At 46.7% G+C, this 16746-nt stretch overlaps 1 protein-coding gene across 4 annotated transcripts in view; it reads left to right on the top strand.

Annotated features, from left to right (window-relative positions):
• Positions 1–16746, top strand: part of ERBB4 (erb-b2 receptor tyrosine kinase 4) — a 2687977-nt gene that overhangs the window by 2650955 nt on the left and 20276 nt on the right. For all 4 annotated transcript variants that reach the window (XM_069615918.1, XM_069615916.1, XM_069615919.1 and 1 more), the window contains one exon: positions 10345–10642. In XM_069615918.1, the coding sequence (XP_069472019.1) occupies positions 10345–10642 (298 nt within the window). The remainder of the gene's footprint in view (positions 1–10344; positions 10643–16746) is intronic.

The raw sequence follows: 16746 nt of genomic DNA, 5'->3' as shown, positions 1-16746 counted from the left end.
ATAACCTGTCCTCCAAAGCCCATCCAAGAAGGGACCAGTTCCCACCAATTGCGCAAAACTCTCTCTGCCAGCAAATACCAAAGATGGTTGACCTTTGGAATGTTAGCCTGTATCATCACCAAACCCAGCCAGTGGCCACCCAGCTGCCTCACAATGAATCAGTCTAACCTGCAATGCAAAGTGGCCGCAACGTGCATAGAAATTACACTCATGTACAACTCAACAAGAATTTCATGTAGATGGCACTTTTCTGCTAAAATCAGCCCAAATCGAGTAATATGGTCCAACTCAAATTGTCTTCAGCATTTATATATGGTATTGAAGCGCAATACACTGCAGTTTATTAACAAATAATGCAGCCAAATGCAGTGCATTACCTGTAAGGACTGAGGACAATTAGCTTCCAAGGCTTTGTTGGCCAATGGTTCTAGGCCTGGCTCTGCTTATATGACTGAATAATGTTGCGCATAAGATGGCTTTACTTATTCTTCTTATAAAACATTTGGATTGTGTTTTACCAATTGTATAGTTTCGGACCAAGAGTTTAAGCTGGTTCACTTATGTCTCAAACCTTTTTTCATTATATGTGCTTTTTTGTCATGCACTTTCATAATCTTCTATTTATTGTATACATGTATGTGTGTTCTTTCTTCTAGAAGACCAGCACACTGACACAACTTGTTATGTCAATGACACATTCAGCAATAGTACCAATTGTACATCCATTGTACATCCATGGATAGGATTCAGACGAGATCATGTGGTTCTTTATATTGAGATTTTTAACATTTGAAACCAGTCTTTTAGGTTTTAGTGTGAATCATATCCAATATTTCCTTTTAAAAACATGATACCAATGGGACAGATCTGGCACCGTGAAAGATGTGGCTAAGGAGGCCAACTAGAAAGGCTTTGTTGCATAAAAAAGCATGCACATTGGGGCGCTACCGGGTGGGGGGGAATCGAATACTGAAATCAAACGTGCCTTTATCATTATTATTTCCTATTTCACACTTGGCAAATGTCCAACCACCTCATCATGCCAGTCGGATGCATTATTTCCATAAGTGGCTTGGGCTGTGGGCACCGCAGAAGATCTTTAACTAGCCTATAGCCTATTAAGAGCTAGCATTCCCGGGGAAGAGTCGGTCACATGCCCTGTAGCACGGCATGGAACTTAGTCTGCCCCAGGCACTCCTCTTTATGCACCCACTATCCTGATCCACAAGGGTTTGTCTCCATTTACTGATATCTGATTTAAAAACAAAAAGGACACAGCCTTGGTTGAATCCACAAAACTATGGCGACCTTCCTGCAGAATGGAATACTGCTGTTGAGAATGTGGGCTGGTTTCCCTTTGGATTAACATTTCAATGAGAGAAACTGAGAGCGTGCCCACAGACCAACCAGGGGACCAGTTTCGATGTGTTTGTTATTTTGGCCCGCGTGGGGAAACGTTCATATTAATCACCCTACACAGCCCACCTACTTGATTTCCTGATTACAAACCACAGAACCGGAAGTCTCTCAGGCACACATAAGCCCTTCATTCAATGATTACGTGAGCCTTTTCATGATCTGGCGGTGGACATTTTATCTTCATCCCTATGATGAAGCGCACAGTTCTCTGTCTAGTGCGTGCGGCTTCATTGCCAGTTGGCCCTTATTATGCAGCATATGGGCCCAATACAGCCCAGTATAGGGCTCCCTACAACATGGCGGCAAAGTTCCAGTTACCGTTCTAGTGGATCAGCCTCTGTCTGAGCCCTGGACATGTCGCGCCCCCTGCTACAGGAAGTGCTTTTCTACCTCGGATCCCAACGTGTCTATGCGTTGCTACTTTCCTAGTTGCCCACGCTAAGTAAGTGTTCCTTACTAACCTTGCTATCCCAAAACCACTTTGCTACTGTTCCGGTATTGGTTCCCTTTGCTCTCACTCATCGCTTTCCCATTTCGCTCTCTCCTATCTTGCCAGCACTATTCTACTCACCGCATTGTGTTCAACACACAGGCAGATTAAGGATACACCCCCCCCTCTGCCGGTGTCTGCCTGTCAGCATCGGAAGCCTCGGGTAGGTGTGCCTACAGTCCAAAAGGTGGGGAATTTATGAGCATTCGTTTATTAACATATTTCCATAATGAAAGTTCATCCGTATTTAAGCCCGTCTAGGTTTACCTTTGGCATATACACGACAGCAGAGTAAGACCTCAGGAAGAAGCCCACGCTGTTCTTGGAGAACGCTCGCTACTTCCAACGGTAAGCGAAAAGGTACCGTGTTCCCGTCTCCCTTGACATTCCATTCTTCTCTCTTTTGGCTACTTGCTACTTTTCCTTACTAATCTCTAATTGACCACAGGGATACCCTCTACCTCTACGGTTCCCACATGAAGCAGGATCAGCCATTCCCTTTCTGGGAACCTGGGCACAGCACATAGGGTAAGGATCATTCTGACATCTTCTAAACTGATTGGTTTTAGACTTCCAGTAACCCTGATCCCTTCTTACAACTAACGTTCAGTTATTAAGCAGTGGGGAAACTTCCATTCGAGGGTTGGCAATCTGTTGCTCAGACCTGGCCGGACTCTCCACTACCTAGCAGCACACCAAGGGTTTTCTTCCCCACAAGGGTTTCCCTGGAGACCAATTCTTGCTCCCATAACTTTCACGGCAGCACGGAGTGGCGACTAGGTGGATTCGCTAATCATCCGGCAGACATCTCAACCCGCATCCAGGTTGGTGGCAGTATGCATTTCAACTCTTGGCTAAGATTCCTTTGTTTGTGTATTTCAAGTCAATCCTGGCATAACAGATAGCAACGCCCGAAAGAGGAATTAGAGAGGATTACTGATCAATAGTTGAGTGTTGGCGGCCGTCAATATGGGTCAGCAAGTGCAGCAGTTGTTTTCAGCTGTCAAGTTCCTTACTGCTGAAGTACAACATCTCAAGCAGGAGAATGCTGCACTAAGACAACAGGTTGGCCGTTCACCTTACTGTTCAGAGGTTCCTCCTGGACCCTTACCCGGAGGTCACTTTGATGGTAACCCACACAAGGTTAAGGAATTAAGAATAGCTTTATCATGGGGTACATGTGCAAAACACACCTTACATTATTATGACAACTTTAGAATAACATATATTTTTCTTAGTTTCGAAGAATCCCAAATATTCAGCTGCTATGCAAGCCCTATAAAAGTATCATGGATTCAGTTCTTTTCTGGATCATGTTATATTTCTCCCTTCGCTTGCTTATCATTGGATGGGTTGTTAGATTATAACCCGCCCCCACACTAAAGGGACAAATTCCCCTTCAAAGTTTTGAAACCGGATACTCCATTAATCTTTTGGTACCTTAAAATATTAAGAAAGTTATGGCCTTTGTGTCCAGTCTGACACCTTGCCAATTATCTTGTAGAAGGGGTTTTAATTAATTGTTCACCTATTTATACTCACCCCTGAAATGATTTCAGGACTCTCTGACTTTCAGAAGGGTCTGCCTGTGCTCTCGGCCCACAGGGGATGACCTGCCTTCTTCTCAGCTATGCACGACACATCCCTCAATTGCCTGAACTCTACCCAGGGTCACACCTGCAGGACTCGTTCTTAGGTCACTGTCTCCAAATTCAGACACTGCCTTCAATGAGTTCCCTGTGCCACTCTCTCTGACAGCTTCGAAAAGATAGTGAGTAGTCACATCCACCAGCAGCCCAAGGCCCCAGCCTTTCACAACCTCCCAGTTTCAACCAAGAATAGCAAGAAAACTAAAGACTTTGTATTCGGGACTAGCAAAATTAACGAACCAGTGCCAAAGTTTCTAACACGATTCGATCAGAGGCAGACGAGCAAGTCTGTTAAAAATCCAACGGTTTTCAACTCACTCCAGCAAAAAGCCCAGCCAACGTAGCACAAACCAAAGTCAAAATCCTTTTCTTTTTTTTTTCTTTTCTTCCTTCACCTTTTAAACCCTGTTCAACCAACACTGCCCCCATCATGTGGCTCTGTATGTATTCTTTAACATTTCCCCTCCTATTCTGTGATGTCACCTGTCACAACCCCTTGTAATTGTTCGCCCTTTACTCTGGCGACCTCTGGATATCATTTTCTGTTCATCACTCCATCCTGCGGCCCAGAAATATGCGCAACATTGTTACTTCCTTCTATCATTCCTGCCTTTGCCTTTGTATGAACAAGAAGCGTGTTTTTTTCAAGGACGATTGCGTGGTTACATCGCACGCTCTGAATGTTTCCTCCACGTTCAGCTTTTTAATTCTTTTTTTTTTAAAGCTGCATGTTCATGCGCCTGTTGCTTTGCCGGCACTTTTGTGACCTAACAAACCTGCCCACACTATTTACTGTAGTACTAAGTGTTAGTATCACATGTTGCCCCCAATACTACGTGTTAGTAATTACAAAATACTGCACAAATACTTTAGCTCATAACATCTCCTACAAACCCCACTCTTCTATTATTGAGCTCAGCTTGGAGCAAATGTCAACTGTTGCACCATCCACTGCTTGCCAGACCCAATCAAAGATGTGACACAACTTCTAAAATACGGAGCCCACAGGGACCGAGGCGCCGGGAGACTGGCATTCCCAGAGGCCTGAAGCTGGAAAGTCGCACTTGGGTCCAGCCTGCTTGTACCACCAGAGCAATGTACCTCCACCTTCACTTTGTCCCAAGATCACCTTTGCTACCTGGTGCTAAACCCCTTGTGACAGCTTTCCATGAGCTCATCAATGCTGGGAGCCATCCATACCGCTGCACCATCCCCGTCACAGAGCCATGTCTCTGCTAGACAGGAAAGACTGAGCATCATTCTGTGGCCCAGCAACATCTCATTCTACGCCAGCACCAACACCAAAAGACCCTGGGAGTTATTACGGCCCAGGCGGTAAGTACGCCAACTTTACCACCATGGTGTAAACTACGTTTACACCATGGTGGATGGCGGATTTACCGCCCCATTCCAAGGTGAGGGGGGCGGTAAATCCGCATTTCCCATTTTACCCTTCCCCATTCCCATTTTTGCCCCATGAGGCATAATGGGAGTGGGGAAGGCGCTAATTACGGCACCATAAATTATGGTGCCGTAATTAGTACCAAGGCGGGTTAGCGCCGTGGGTTTTAACGGCTGCTAAAAGCAGCCGTTAAAATTGGAATCAGGCGTTAAGGGTTAACGACGGCATTAACCCTTAACGCCTGGGTCGTAATGAGGCCTCCTGTCTGCGATGAGACCCTGTGCCACTGGAGACTAAGGGATCTGGAGAATGAGAGCACTACAAGGCATGACCCTGCACTTGATAGCTTTCGGCAACTGTAGTCATGGCTACCCAACTGTCGGGCCAGGTACCATCGAACACAGTGTGCCGTGTTCAACAAACGTTCGCTTAGTTTCTTCTATGTCTTTTCTTTTTTAAGTTTGAATCCAAGTTCTTCATGAGAGGGCTATGACATATGGGGTTAGGCATCCAGAAAAATAGGTTATCAAAGAAAAGCACAACCGTGTACACTGCCGTTAGTGCCCACATGTGGTAGCGCTACAAGAAAAATAGTGGAACTGTAACCCTGATGCAAGTGGGGAGGAGAGGCAAATAACAACACATGCGTCAAGGGGACTGGGTATAGATCCAAGAAATAGACCATGTGTTTTGGGCATCAAAGGTCTTCCAGGGCTTTAAGAACAACAACAAGGATTTGATGGATGTGAGTTTTTCCAGAATATGTGTTAAAGTGTGTGTCTTTAAGCAGAACAAGCTCTCTCTTCATCCCGCCAAACATCCTCATTATAACACAGGAGCTAGAAAGCAGGACCTAGCAAAGGCTTACATGTTATGGTTCTGCTTACCGGCTCAGCAGGAGTCCAAGAGAGCCGATTAGCTTCAAAGAGCCTATCAAAAAATGAAAAGATGTGCCTTAACTGTAAAAGGAACAATTCCAGAACTCTAAAGATGTTTGCAAATAGTAGTGGAACTATTAGGACTAAAAAGTAAATGTAGTGGAACTCCGTTTCCATGAGTTCCCACTCACTTCAGTCTCTGTTTATCCCAATGATATTCTATGCTGGCTTAGTATCAGGACTATCTCCTGCTCGGCCGGTAGGCCTACGATTAGTTCAGACTATGAAACGCAAGCTAGCCCGGCATCATGGTTAGTCAAGGTACTGCATACTGTGTGGGAATCTGCTGACATATATAGACATGTTGGAGTCCCGTGGAGCCTCCAGACTTGTGACAACCTCGCAGATGACCGTAACCTTTAGCAAGATGCTCCTGAACACTTACACCTATCGACTGGGGGGGTTTCACTAAGAGTTTTACCCTCAACTGTTCATGAATTGCGTAGTCCGCTTAAAGAGCCAAACACGTATTTAACCCACACATCTGTCTAAACAGCATTAATGGGAATCGCCAATCGCCCCACTCCACTCCCGAGCACTAGCCCTAGATTGCTTGACCCCCATCTACCTGTAGGCGGGCAAAGGGCAGCTATTGGAGCAGGACTCAGTGAACACCCTAGTGAGCCGTCACAAACTATTGCATTGTGCCCTTTCTCTTATTGGGAGCCAGTTAGAGCACGTGATGCTGTCTGCGCGGTATGGTCCAGCCACTGTAGGTCGAATATCCTGTATGGAGCATGATTTGTCATCTGTGCATTTATTCGCCGTGGTGCGACCAAAAAAGTATATGAACCTTCAATGTTCATATCGACAGTGTGTCATTTTGGAAAACTTCTTTATACTTAAATTTGATTGTGGTGATAAAAATTAAAATAGTGATCGTCCTATTACTTTTGGGGAAAACATGGTTTAATCATGTTTCTTAAATGGTGTGCCCCCTCCTCCGTGTTCTCAATGGAATGGGAACTCGACACATTCCTTGTTGTGTTTGTCACTTCTCTGCCATGGAAAGCAGAAAGGTTGCAAGGTTTTCAAAAGTGAGTGCCAACCTTCACCTTTAACACCAAAAGTCGCTAGAATTGACAGAATGTCAAAAGGTCAAGCTTGAGCAAAGCCAATTCATTCTTTTCATGCAATTTCACAGACATCTACATGCATTTTCACATTGTCAATCACCAATGTTCAATGCTTTAAAGAAATGTCAGTACATTCTTACCCTTTTACATATAAAGATTATGCACTTTCATTTGATTTTGAGCCCCTTATCAGAAGTCACTAACTACCTTGTAAGGCCTTCCCACATTGAAAGTATCAAGGAATTGGAAGCAAGGTTTTCTCAGGTTGTGTGCAATGCTCGCTGGTTCCCGCAACCTGTTATAAGAGGTTTGACTATTGCCCAACTCGGTAGTGCTCGAATAACTAACAGCTGAAAGATACAAGTCAGAGGGCCTCATTATCTGTAACCCAGTAGCAGTAAACCAGGTGGTATTTCTGAATACTGACTGTTTTATGGGGCTCAAATCCATCTTCACAGAACGTGGATAGCCGAGCCCACATGTCACTGACTGGCCTGCACAGCAATCATGTAGTCCTCTTTCTATATCCAGTGGGCACTGCGCTGAGCCACGAAGTTGAGCAGGGTGTGGTGAAGACGAGCAGCTAAGGATATGGGGCGGTTTGGGGGTATTGAGTGGGGCTATAGGGCCTTCCGCCTCGGGTGTGGAAGTGTGGTCCAGGGGCTTAGGCGGGTTGCTTCTCAGGTCAGGGCGCAGAGTCTCTCATTCAGCATACAGACAGGAGGAAAGTGGGGAGTGAACCCCCACATTAGCAGGGAAAACGGGGGCTGGGTGGTGGGAATTTGAATTTGGGCGGACGCCGGCCTGGCTTTTTTTGAAATGTTTAAATAAATGGAATGATGGTAGACCAACCTCAGGAAAATATGTGGGGCAAATACACACACATTTTCCTATGCTCACACCACAAAAAAAGCATAGACCTGTGTACTCTGGCAAGGACACCGCTTACATGCACAGTCTGCACTGTCATATTTAGCTGGAATGTGACAACAGAGGGGGGCACAATGTCATCTCAAGGAGGGGGAGGACACAACTTTCCCCTCACATGCACAGACTGACTAACTGACAAAGACTCCATGGAACTGGCCTGCTCTTTTGTTAAGCCCTGCGGCTTGTGGCAGCGATTAACATACCAACAGGGGGTACTTCAAACAGGCCCCCAGGAGGCCTGGCTGCAGAGGATAACAAAGGAGACAGGAAACCCAACAAACTCTCATATGTAACTTTGTCAACCTGAACCCAGCTCGTGCCCTCAGTATCAATGACAGGTTACTGACATGTCTGGGTCTTTGTTGCAGTAGGCCACCGCCACTAGGCGAACCCCATTCATAAGATACCAGAATGTGGTTTGTGGAAGCCAGAGAGTATTGCGTCAGCATCTTCAAGGGAGACTTCTGCTTTAATCCGGAACCACGGGGAGATCCATTAACCAGAGAGACTCTTGGATCACAGTAGACAGGAAGATGGGTGGGACCTAGTAACACAAGAGAGTGAGACCAGAGCTCTTTCTGTTGAGAGGCGGTTTCTGCCATCTTGGTTCTGGGACACCCCGGTTCCTGTTTCACCCCATTACCTTTTCCTGCTGCAAAGCACTCTGGTTATGAACTCACCCACATAGAAATGTGTTGGTACAGACCCCAGGATTGGTTCACTAAGGTAGGGTTAGCCTACGCCAATCACTGTGGTCCACTTAGCTTTAAAAGAGGTCTGGAGCCCCTCTTTTGGTAGATCATCTGAAAACTTTACAAGAAAGAAAGAAAGAAAGAAAGAAAGAAAGAAAGAAAGAAAGAAAGAAAGAAAGAAAGAAAGAAAGAAAGAAAGAAAGAAAGAAAGAAAGAAAGAAAGAAAGAAAGGACTCATTCTTGGACCCTAGCTGAAGGTACAGTCTGCCTTACAGCTTCTGCCCATGAAGGAACGCTGGGACATCCAAAGAGGGAAGCGAAACGCTGGGACATCCAAAGAGGGAAGCAAGAACCCTCCTCTTAACTACTCCCAGGGAACAGAGGGAGAAAAGAACTCGGAAGACGCTCCAGCCGTTCCATAACTAGTACCCAGTCAGCACACTGCATGCCCTGCTAGATTCTGCAACAAGCTTCCAGGATAGGGAGTGCCAGAAGGCCTCTGAACCCGTTGCAAAGGACAAGGCAGCTGCCTGCAACACACTCCCGAGCACACTCCCGAGCCTTAAAAGACAACGCAAGCCCATGAAGAAGCTGGGAGAAGTGCAACGACAAGCATCTTAGGCCGCTTGCTCGAGCTAAAACCGACTGCAACTTTGGCCACTGTCAAGCCTCGAGCTACTGCTGTCAAGCTGCAGTCACTGAAATAAACATGAGATGTCTCGACCAGTGCTTCAGAACCACTGATCAGCACTGCGACAAGGATTCCTGGCCATGAGTTCCCTGAAGCCGACTTGACACTGTCGAACACCAAGAACTACAGAAAAAGGTACATCGTGCTTTTCTCCCTCTGGTCCTTCCCAGAAGGCCCCTAGAGACATTTTAAGACCCCCTTTTTGTCATTTCTGCAGAAGTCAAGAAGCCTTAAATAGCCTTTGTGGTTATTAACCATACCAACCACCTGCCTGTAAGCACCCAGAATGCATCCCTTTTTCCTTCATAGAAACTGTCTGTTCTCTGCATTCCTTTTCAGGGTGGGTTGTAGTAGTCGTGTTATTAGATTGCCTGTTGTGATAATAATAAAGTAGATATGTTTAAAAACCTTGACTGGACAGTCCTTTTATCATTGGGTAATAATTGTATTTTTGCTGTATTGCAAATAACCAACGATCCACGACCTTGCAGATTTAAGACTGCCGTTCCTTCCATGTTACCAAAATTGGGCAAGGAGGGTTACCATTTTAATTGTATGCTTTTGTAATCCAATCTTTTCAGATCCATTCTGGTGTGGGGATGATTGATGGTTTAAAAACTGATATTCACCCGTGCCCCGGAAGTTGATTTGTCCCAATGGGAGAGGAGTTTGGTGGGTGGCATTCCAGGGTGGATTCCACAGTAACGTGCCAGGTGGAATTACTGCATGTGCTGATTCTGCCTTTCCCCAATGGAGTCCAATGAAATCCATAATTGGAAATAACCTATTACCTCATGCTGTAATGGTGACTGAGTTTGGAGGTATTAGCATAGCTAATACCCTAAAACCTATGTGGCCCAGAGTCACCCAGTTGTTATGTGAACCGAAGACCATGGAATAATACATAGAACTCCGTATCAGGTTTATTTCATTAACCTTACTAGTTTTCATCATTTAGAAATTAGATAAAAGGAAAGATGTTGTTTTCTGTGTGCCCACATACCTTTGTAACCTGAAAATGACATTGTTTAAAGTTCTTTTCTATCTTCTCCTACAGAACCAGTTCATGTACAGAGATGGCGGTTATTCAAAGCAGGATGGAGTTGCTCTTTCTTACAGGGTGGCCGGCTGTCCCAGCACTGAAATGCCACTGCCCCAGGGCGCCACGGCAGAGCTCTGTGAGGACACGTGCTGCAATGGAACACTAAGGAAACAGGTGGTGCAGCGCAAGCTAGATGACGTGGGCACCCAGCGCTACAGCGCTGACCCCACAGTATTTGTGCCAGAGAACAGCCCGTTGGCAGAGGTGGATGAAGAAGGATACATGACCCCTATGAAGGACAAGCCCAAGACAGGTAACAATTAGTGTGTATGCAGTTGACCTATTCCTGATGCTCTCTCGACCACTGTGGGTGGGGTACCATAGAACAAGCCACTGGTGTGTATGCAGTTGACCTATTCCTGATGCTCTCTCGACCACTGTGGGTGGGGTACCATAGAACAAGCCACTGGTGTGTATGCAGTTGACCTATTCCTGATGCTCTCTCGACCACTGTGGGTGGGGTACCATAGAACAAGCCACTGGTGTGTATGCAGTTGACCTATTCCTGATGCTCTCTCGACCACTGTGGGTGGGGTACCATAGAACAAGCCACTGGTGTGTATGCAGTTGACCTATTCCTGATGCTCTCTCGACCACTGTGGGTGGGGTACCATAGAACAAGCCACTGGTGTGTATGCAGTTGACCTATTCCTGATGCTCTCTCGACCACTGTGGGTGGGGTACCATAGAACAAACCACTGGTGTGTATGCAGTTGACCTATTCCTATTCCTGATGCTCTCTCGACCACTGTGGGTGCGGTAACATAGAACAAGCCACTGGTGTATATGCAGTTGACCTATTCCTGATGCTCTCTCGACCACTGTGGGTGGGGTACCATAGAACAAGCAACTGGTGTGTATGCAGTTGACCTATTCCTGATGCTCTCTCGACCACTGTGGGTGGGGTACCATAGAACAAGCCACTGGTGTGTATGCAGTTGACCTATTCCTGATGCTCTCTCGACCACTGTGGGTGGGGTACCATAGAACAAGCCACTGGTGTGTATGCAGTTGACCTATTCCTGATGCTCTCTCGACCACTGTGGGTGGGGTACCATAGAACAAGCCACTGGTGTGTATGCAGTTGACCTATTCCTGATGCTCTCTCGACCACTGTGGGTGGGGTACCATAGAACAAGCCACTGGTGTGTATGCAGTTGACCTATTCCTGATGCTCTCTCGACCACTGTGGGTGGGGTACCATAGAACAAGCCACTGGTGTGTATGCAGTTGACCTATTCCTGATGCTCTCTCGACCACTGTGGGTGGGGTACCATAGAACAAGCCACTGGTGTGTATGCAGTTGACCTATTCCTGATGCTCTCTCGACCACTGTGGGTGGGGTACCATAGAACAAGCCACTGGTGTGTATGCAGTTGACCTATTCCTATTCCTGATGCTCTCTCGACCACTGTGGGTGCGGTAACATAGAACAAGCCACTGGTGTGTATGCAGTTGACCTATTCCTGATGCTCTCTCGACCACTGTGGGTGGGGTACCATAGAACAAGCCACTGGTGTGTATGCAGTTGACCTATTCCTATTCCTGATGCTCTCTCGACCACTGTGGGTGCGGTAACATAGAACAAGCCACTGGTGTATATGCAGTTGACCTATTCCTGATGCTCTCTCGACCACTGTGGGTGGGGTACCATAGAACAAGCCACTGGTGTGTATGCAGTTGACCTATTCCTGATGCTCTCTCGACCACTGTGGGTGGGGTACCATAGAACAAGCCACTGGTGTGTATGCAGTTGACCTATTCCTGATCCTCTCTCGACCACTGTGGGTGGGGTACCATAGAACAAGCCACTGGTGTGTATGCAGTTGACCTATTCCTGATGCTCTCTCGACCACTGTGGTTGGGGTACTATAGCACAAGCCACTGCGCGTCACATTCACGCTGCTCATTATCTCATCTTGTTGTAACACACTTAGGACCAGTCTCTAAGCACAGGACCGGGATTCGAACCGGTGTAGATCTGCATTGTCTTGCTTCCAAGACAAGGGCGTTCCTCTTGAGCTTTCCTCATTATGCCAGCTGGATGTGTCAAGTGCAACATGCCCTGGGAACAAGCTGATGCGGGCAATATGGGGTTCAGAACCTGTTCCGGCCATCTCATTCCTATCCCATTATCTGAGAAACCCTACAGACAAGCGCTCCTCATTCAGAAATCCCCAAAAAGGACACATTTAGTGCTCATTTGCTAGGTTTTATATCCAGAAAAATGTCAAGAAAATGTTTGTCAAACAACCATATACAGAAAAAAGATCTATGTATAAAGAAAAAAAACACGATTGCATATAGTTGGAATGCAAACAATCAAACTTTGGTGTATTCTTAGTAAAGTGACATCCTGATTTGCTTAAAAAAAACCAGAACAATGTATGTGCCGAAAATTCCGCACTCTCAACTATTAAAGGCATAAAATGCACTGAATTTCAAATTGCACAAGTGTGGACAGCACACAATATGACAAAATAAAAATTGCCGACGTTATGGACATGCGTTTAGCCCCACTAGGGCTTTCTAAGGCAAAATCACAATCCTTGCATCACAATTGAGAGTAGGCAGAAGACGTGGTGTGAAAACAGGCAATATGAAATAAAAATGGTTTCTATTGTAACAACATTGAACGAAAAATAAAGAATGGAAAAAATAAAAGAAGAGAACAAATAGAAAATAAATATAACTAGCACCGTGCAAACTGGTTAATGATGTCATAGTAGCGGTTCAAATCTGGAAACCATTTCCCCATTGCATGATCAGGCTTTCACCACCTCCCCTCCAAGATCGAAAAATGTATTCCCACTGTTTGGTAAAAATTGTCATACTCACTATTAAACTCTTAGAAGCTGGAGGAATATAACACTACGCTCTATATAAATCACCAAATTATTATTATTTCATGCCTGAACTATCCAAAAACGGGCTAACTGTGCTGTCTAGATTTCCCAACATACAGGTGCCTTTAAACAGTGTTTTAGGGTGTGGTAGGTTCAATCAGATGCGACTCCTGTCAAACCCAGAACAAACCACACCAGCCTTTCAGAGTTGCAGCATGCTAATTTCTCCATTTCCCCATAGGTCACCTGCATCTGAGCAGAAAACATGGGCCTACTAGACACCCTGGGCCTCATTACGAGGTTAAACACTGTTTAAAGGCTATTAGCGCCATGACTAGCACCAATAAAGGGACGGTGTCCGCCCTCGTTCAATGGGGACTTACTGGTCCAGTCCGACCTTGGCGGGACCGGTAAATCCCCATTGTAAAAGCCATTCCCCATTCCCATTTGAACCCCCATAGGGCTCAATGGGAAGGGGAAGGCGTCAATAACGGTACTGCAAATTGCAGTACCGTTATTGACCCCGGTATCCCTTAACGGGTCCCGTCCATAACGCCTGGTAAAACCAGGCGTTAAGGGAGGGACCCGCTAAGGGACCTCGGAATAGGACGCAAAGGGATTACCGGCACTGGTGTCATTACCGGTGCCCCTTATCCCTTTGCGCCCACGTCAGAATGAGGCCCCCTGAGATTCCCTGTGGTGCAGTGGGAGAGGATGGACGGTACTCTTCGAGGTCCTCAGATTCACCAACATGTTGTGCATGTATTTGGGAGGTGGAGCCCAGGAGTCCCCTAACAGGCCAACCTCTCGTGTTTACACATTGGTGCAGTCCAGTAGCTGCCTCTCTGCGTAGATTGCACGTCCCTTCTAACATACCCTGAACTCTGAAATTCTTCTGGTGACTAGTGTCCCTAAAACCTAAATTATGATCAAGGAACAACAGGAATTTCTAGTTATATGCCATATGGCACTACGTTTTGGCTTTAAGCTGTGATTGTGTCATGTGTGCCTTACTAAGCCTGTCCTCTCTAAGGAACGTCTACAGACCATTTGCACCCAGGAAAGGCGGATTGATCAACCACAATCTGCCTTTCCCCGGCACGATTTTTCCTTCACCGCCACCCTGGGTAAAAAAAATGTAAACAAAAATGGCTGGCCATTACAATAAAAAAAGTCCCTTTTCGGATGACAGCGGCCATTTTTGAACATGTTTAACATGGCCGCTGTCATCCAAAAAGGGACTTAGTCCCTTTTCAATTTTATGGAAGTGGACTTTTTTTGCGTTTTTATTTCATTCTGATAGGAGATGTGCTTGCGCTGAGCTCATCTCCCGTCAGAATCACACACAAAAAGAAAACTATCTGCACCCCAGGAAATCCCGGGGTGTGAATAGTTTTCACGCCACCGTGGTGGGACGGACATGGGATTTACCTTCCCGCAGCCGGAGCTGAGGCCCTCACTTCAATAAGGGCCTACAAAGCTTGGGCTGGCGGGCTGTTAAATCCCATGCCTGCCCTGCGGCCGGGGCGTGAAAGCTACAGTACCACTCTGAGTCAGGATGAATCTGAGTATTTCCAGCTGAGCAAGATTCCACACGACTAGTCTACCCTACTAATACTTGCTCAATTAGCAAGGATTAAATGTGGGCACTGTGATACAGCACACAGCAGACCTCTAAAACGTACCAGTCGTAGGGCCTCATTACACGTTAGGCGGTAAGGGTTTACCGGTACCGGTAAGGGCACCGGTACTGGTAAACCCTTACCGCCTTACTACGAGTTCCCTTTGCGGGACCCGACCTTAACGGCTGGTTTTACCAGCCGTTAAAGTAGGGTGCCGCAAAGGGACCTTGGAGCTAATTACGGTACCGCAATGTGCGGTACCGTAATTAGCGCCTTCCGCATTATGTCCTATGGGGGCAAAAATGGGAATGGGGAAGTGCCTTGGTGAATGGGGAATTACCGCCCCCACTCACCTTGGAGTAGGGCGGTAATTCCGCCATCCACCAAGGCGGACACGGTAAAATACCAGCAGCAACCATGGCGCTAATAGCGCCATGGTTACCGCCTATCGTGTAATGTGTCTCATAGACTTGTTTAGAGTGGTGTTACCGCCATTCGCATAAAGAAAAGAAAATACACAAAACGTGCAATATAAGTCTACACAACTAGTTACATTTTTTTCAGATTATCTAAAATGCATCATTACACAAAAATGCAATATTATAAAAAGATAAAATTATAAACAAAAGAAACTTCAAGTAATATAAATATTCAAAGATCTTAATGCAATTCAGATACACTTACAGGCCGATTCATGGAATTAATGTGCACCGAAAAAACGGCGCACACGTGCGAAAACGTGCGATTCGCAGAGAAATAGCGAAAATCGCAGTGCAAGTGCGATTATCGCACAGAAAACATCGCACATCAATTCATGGAAGTCCGTGCACGCGCGAAATGTGGGATGTGCGCTGAAAAAGTGCGCGGCGCACGCTGGCGCACGCCGGCGCACAGGTCATCGAACGCCGTGTGATAAGGCCACAGCGAATTCGCACATCGGCATTCATCTTCTTTTGGTTGTTTTGCTTTGTGGATTTTCTCATTTCATTTCCATTCAAGTTGATTTTCAATACAATTTTTATTTTCATCCTTCAATGTGTCGTATCATCTCATTGCTTTCATACATGTCATGTTGGGTGTTTTAACATTCACTTGCAGCCATTGTGTGTGACAGACATGTGTTCATTTGCATTATTTACATTGGGTGTGTAACATGTAATTGCCTTTGATATGTGGGTGGATGTGATAGTTGGTTGGGCCTTTTGGCAGGGGAGGATGGCCATTACGGACATGATTGGGGATTGTTGGGACACAGGCGAGGGCCTGGTGGAGGGTGCCCCTGCACTGCTGGGGGGTGGGGAACATGAGTTGGACATGGGTGGGGGCCTGCTGGCAGGTGCCCCGCAGTGCTGGGGGTTGGGGGGGTGGGAGACATGGGTGGGGGCCAGGTGGAGGGTGCCCCTGGTGGCTGGGGGTGCAGGGGGACATGCGTTGGTGGGCAGTAGTGCAAGTTGACATGTGGGTTGGCTGGGGGGCATGGCCATGGTGGATGGGGTGCCTGCAGGACATGTGCAGGGTAGGCCCCTGTGGTGTGAGCCACCTGCAGGGGCCGTGGAGGGTGTAGAGGTTACACCTGGGAGGACCCATACATGCAATTCACGTGTGGTGCTCCCCGCGCACCCCTGTAATACACGTACCCTGATGAAATCGCGTGTGGTGCTCCACGCGCACCCCTGTAATACACGTACCCTGATGATATCGCGTGTGGTGCTCCACGCGCACCCCTGTAATACACGTACCCTGATGGAATCGCGTGTGAAACTTCCCGCGCACCCCTGAAATACACGCACGCAGCCCAATCGCGTGTGAAACTTCCCGCGCACCCCTGAAATACACGCACGCAGCCCAATCGCGTGTGAAACTTCCCGCGCACCCCTGAAATACACGCA

This window comes from Ambystoma mexicanum, chromosome 9 (assembly GCF_040938575.1).
Source record: "Ambystoma mexicanum isolate Mex_15411 chromosome 9, UKY_AmexF1_1, whole genome shotgun sequence".
In the NCBI taxonomy this organism is placed as follows: domain Eukaryota; kingdom Metazoa; phylum Chordata; class Amphibia; order Caudata; family Ambystomatidae; genus Ambystoma; species Ambystoma mexicanum.
This window is presented reverse-complemented; position numbering and strand designations above follow the sequence as displayed.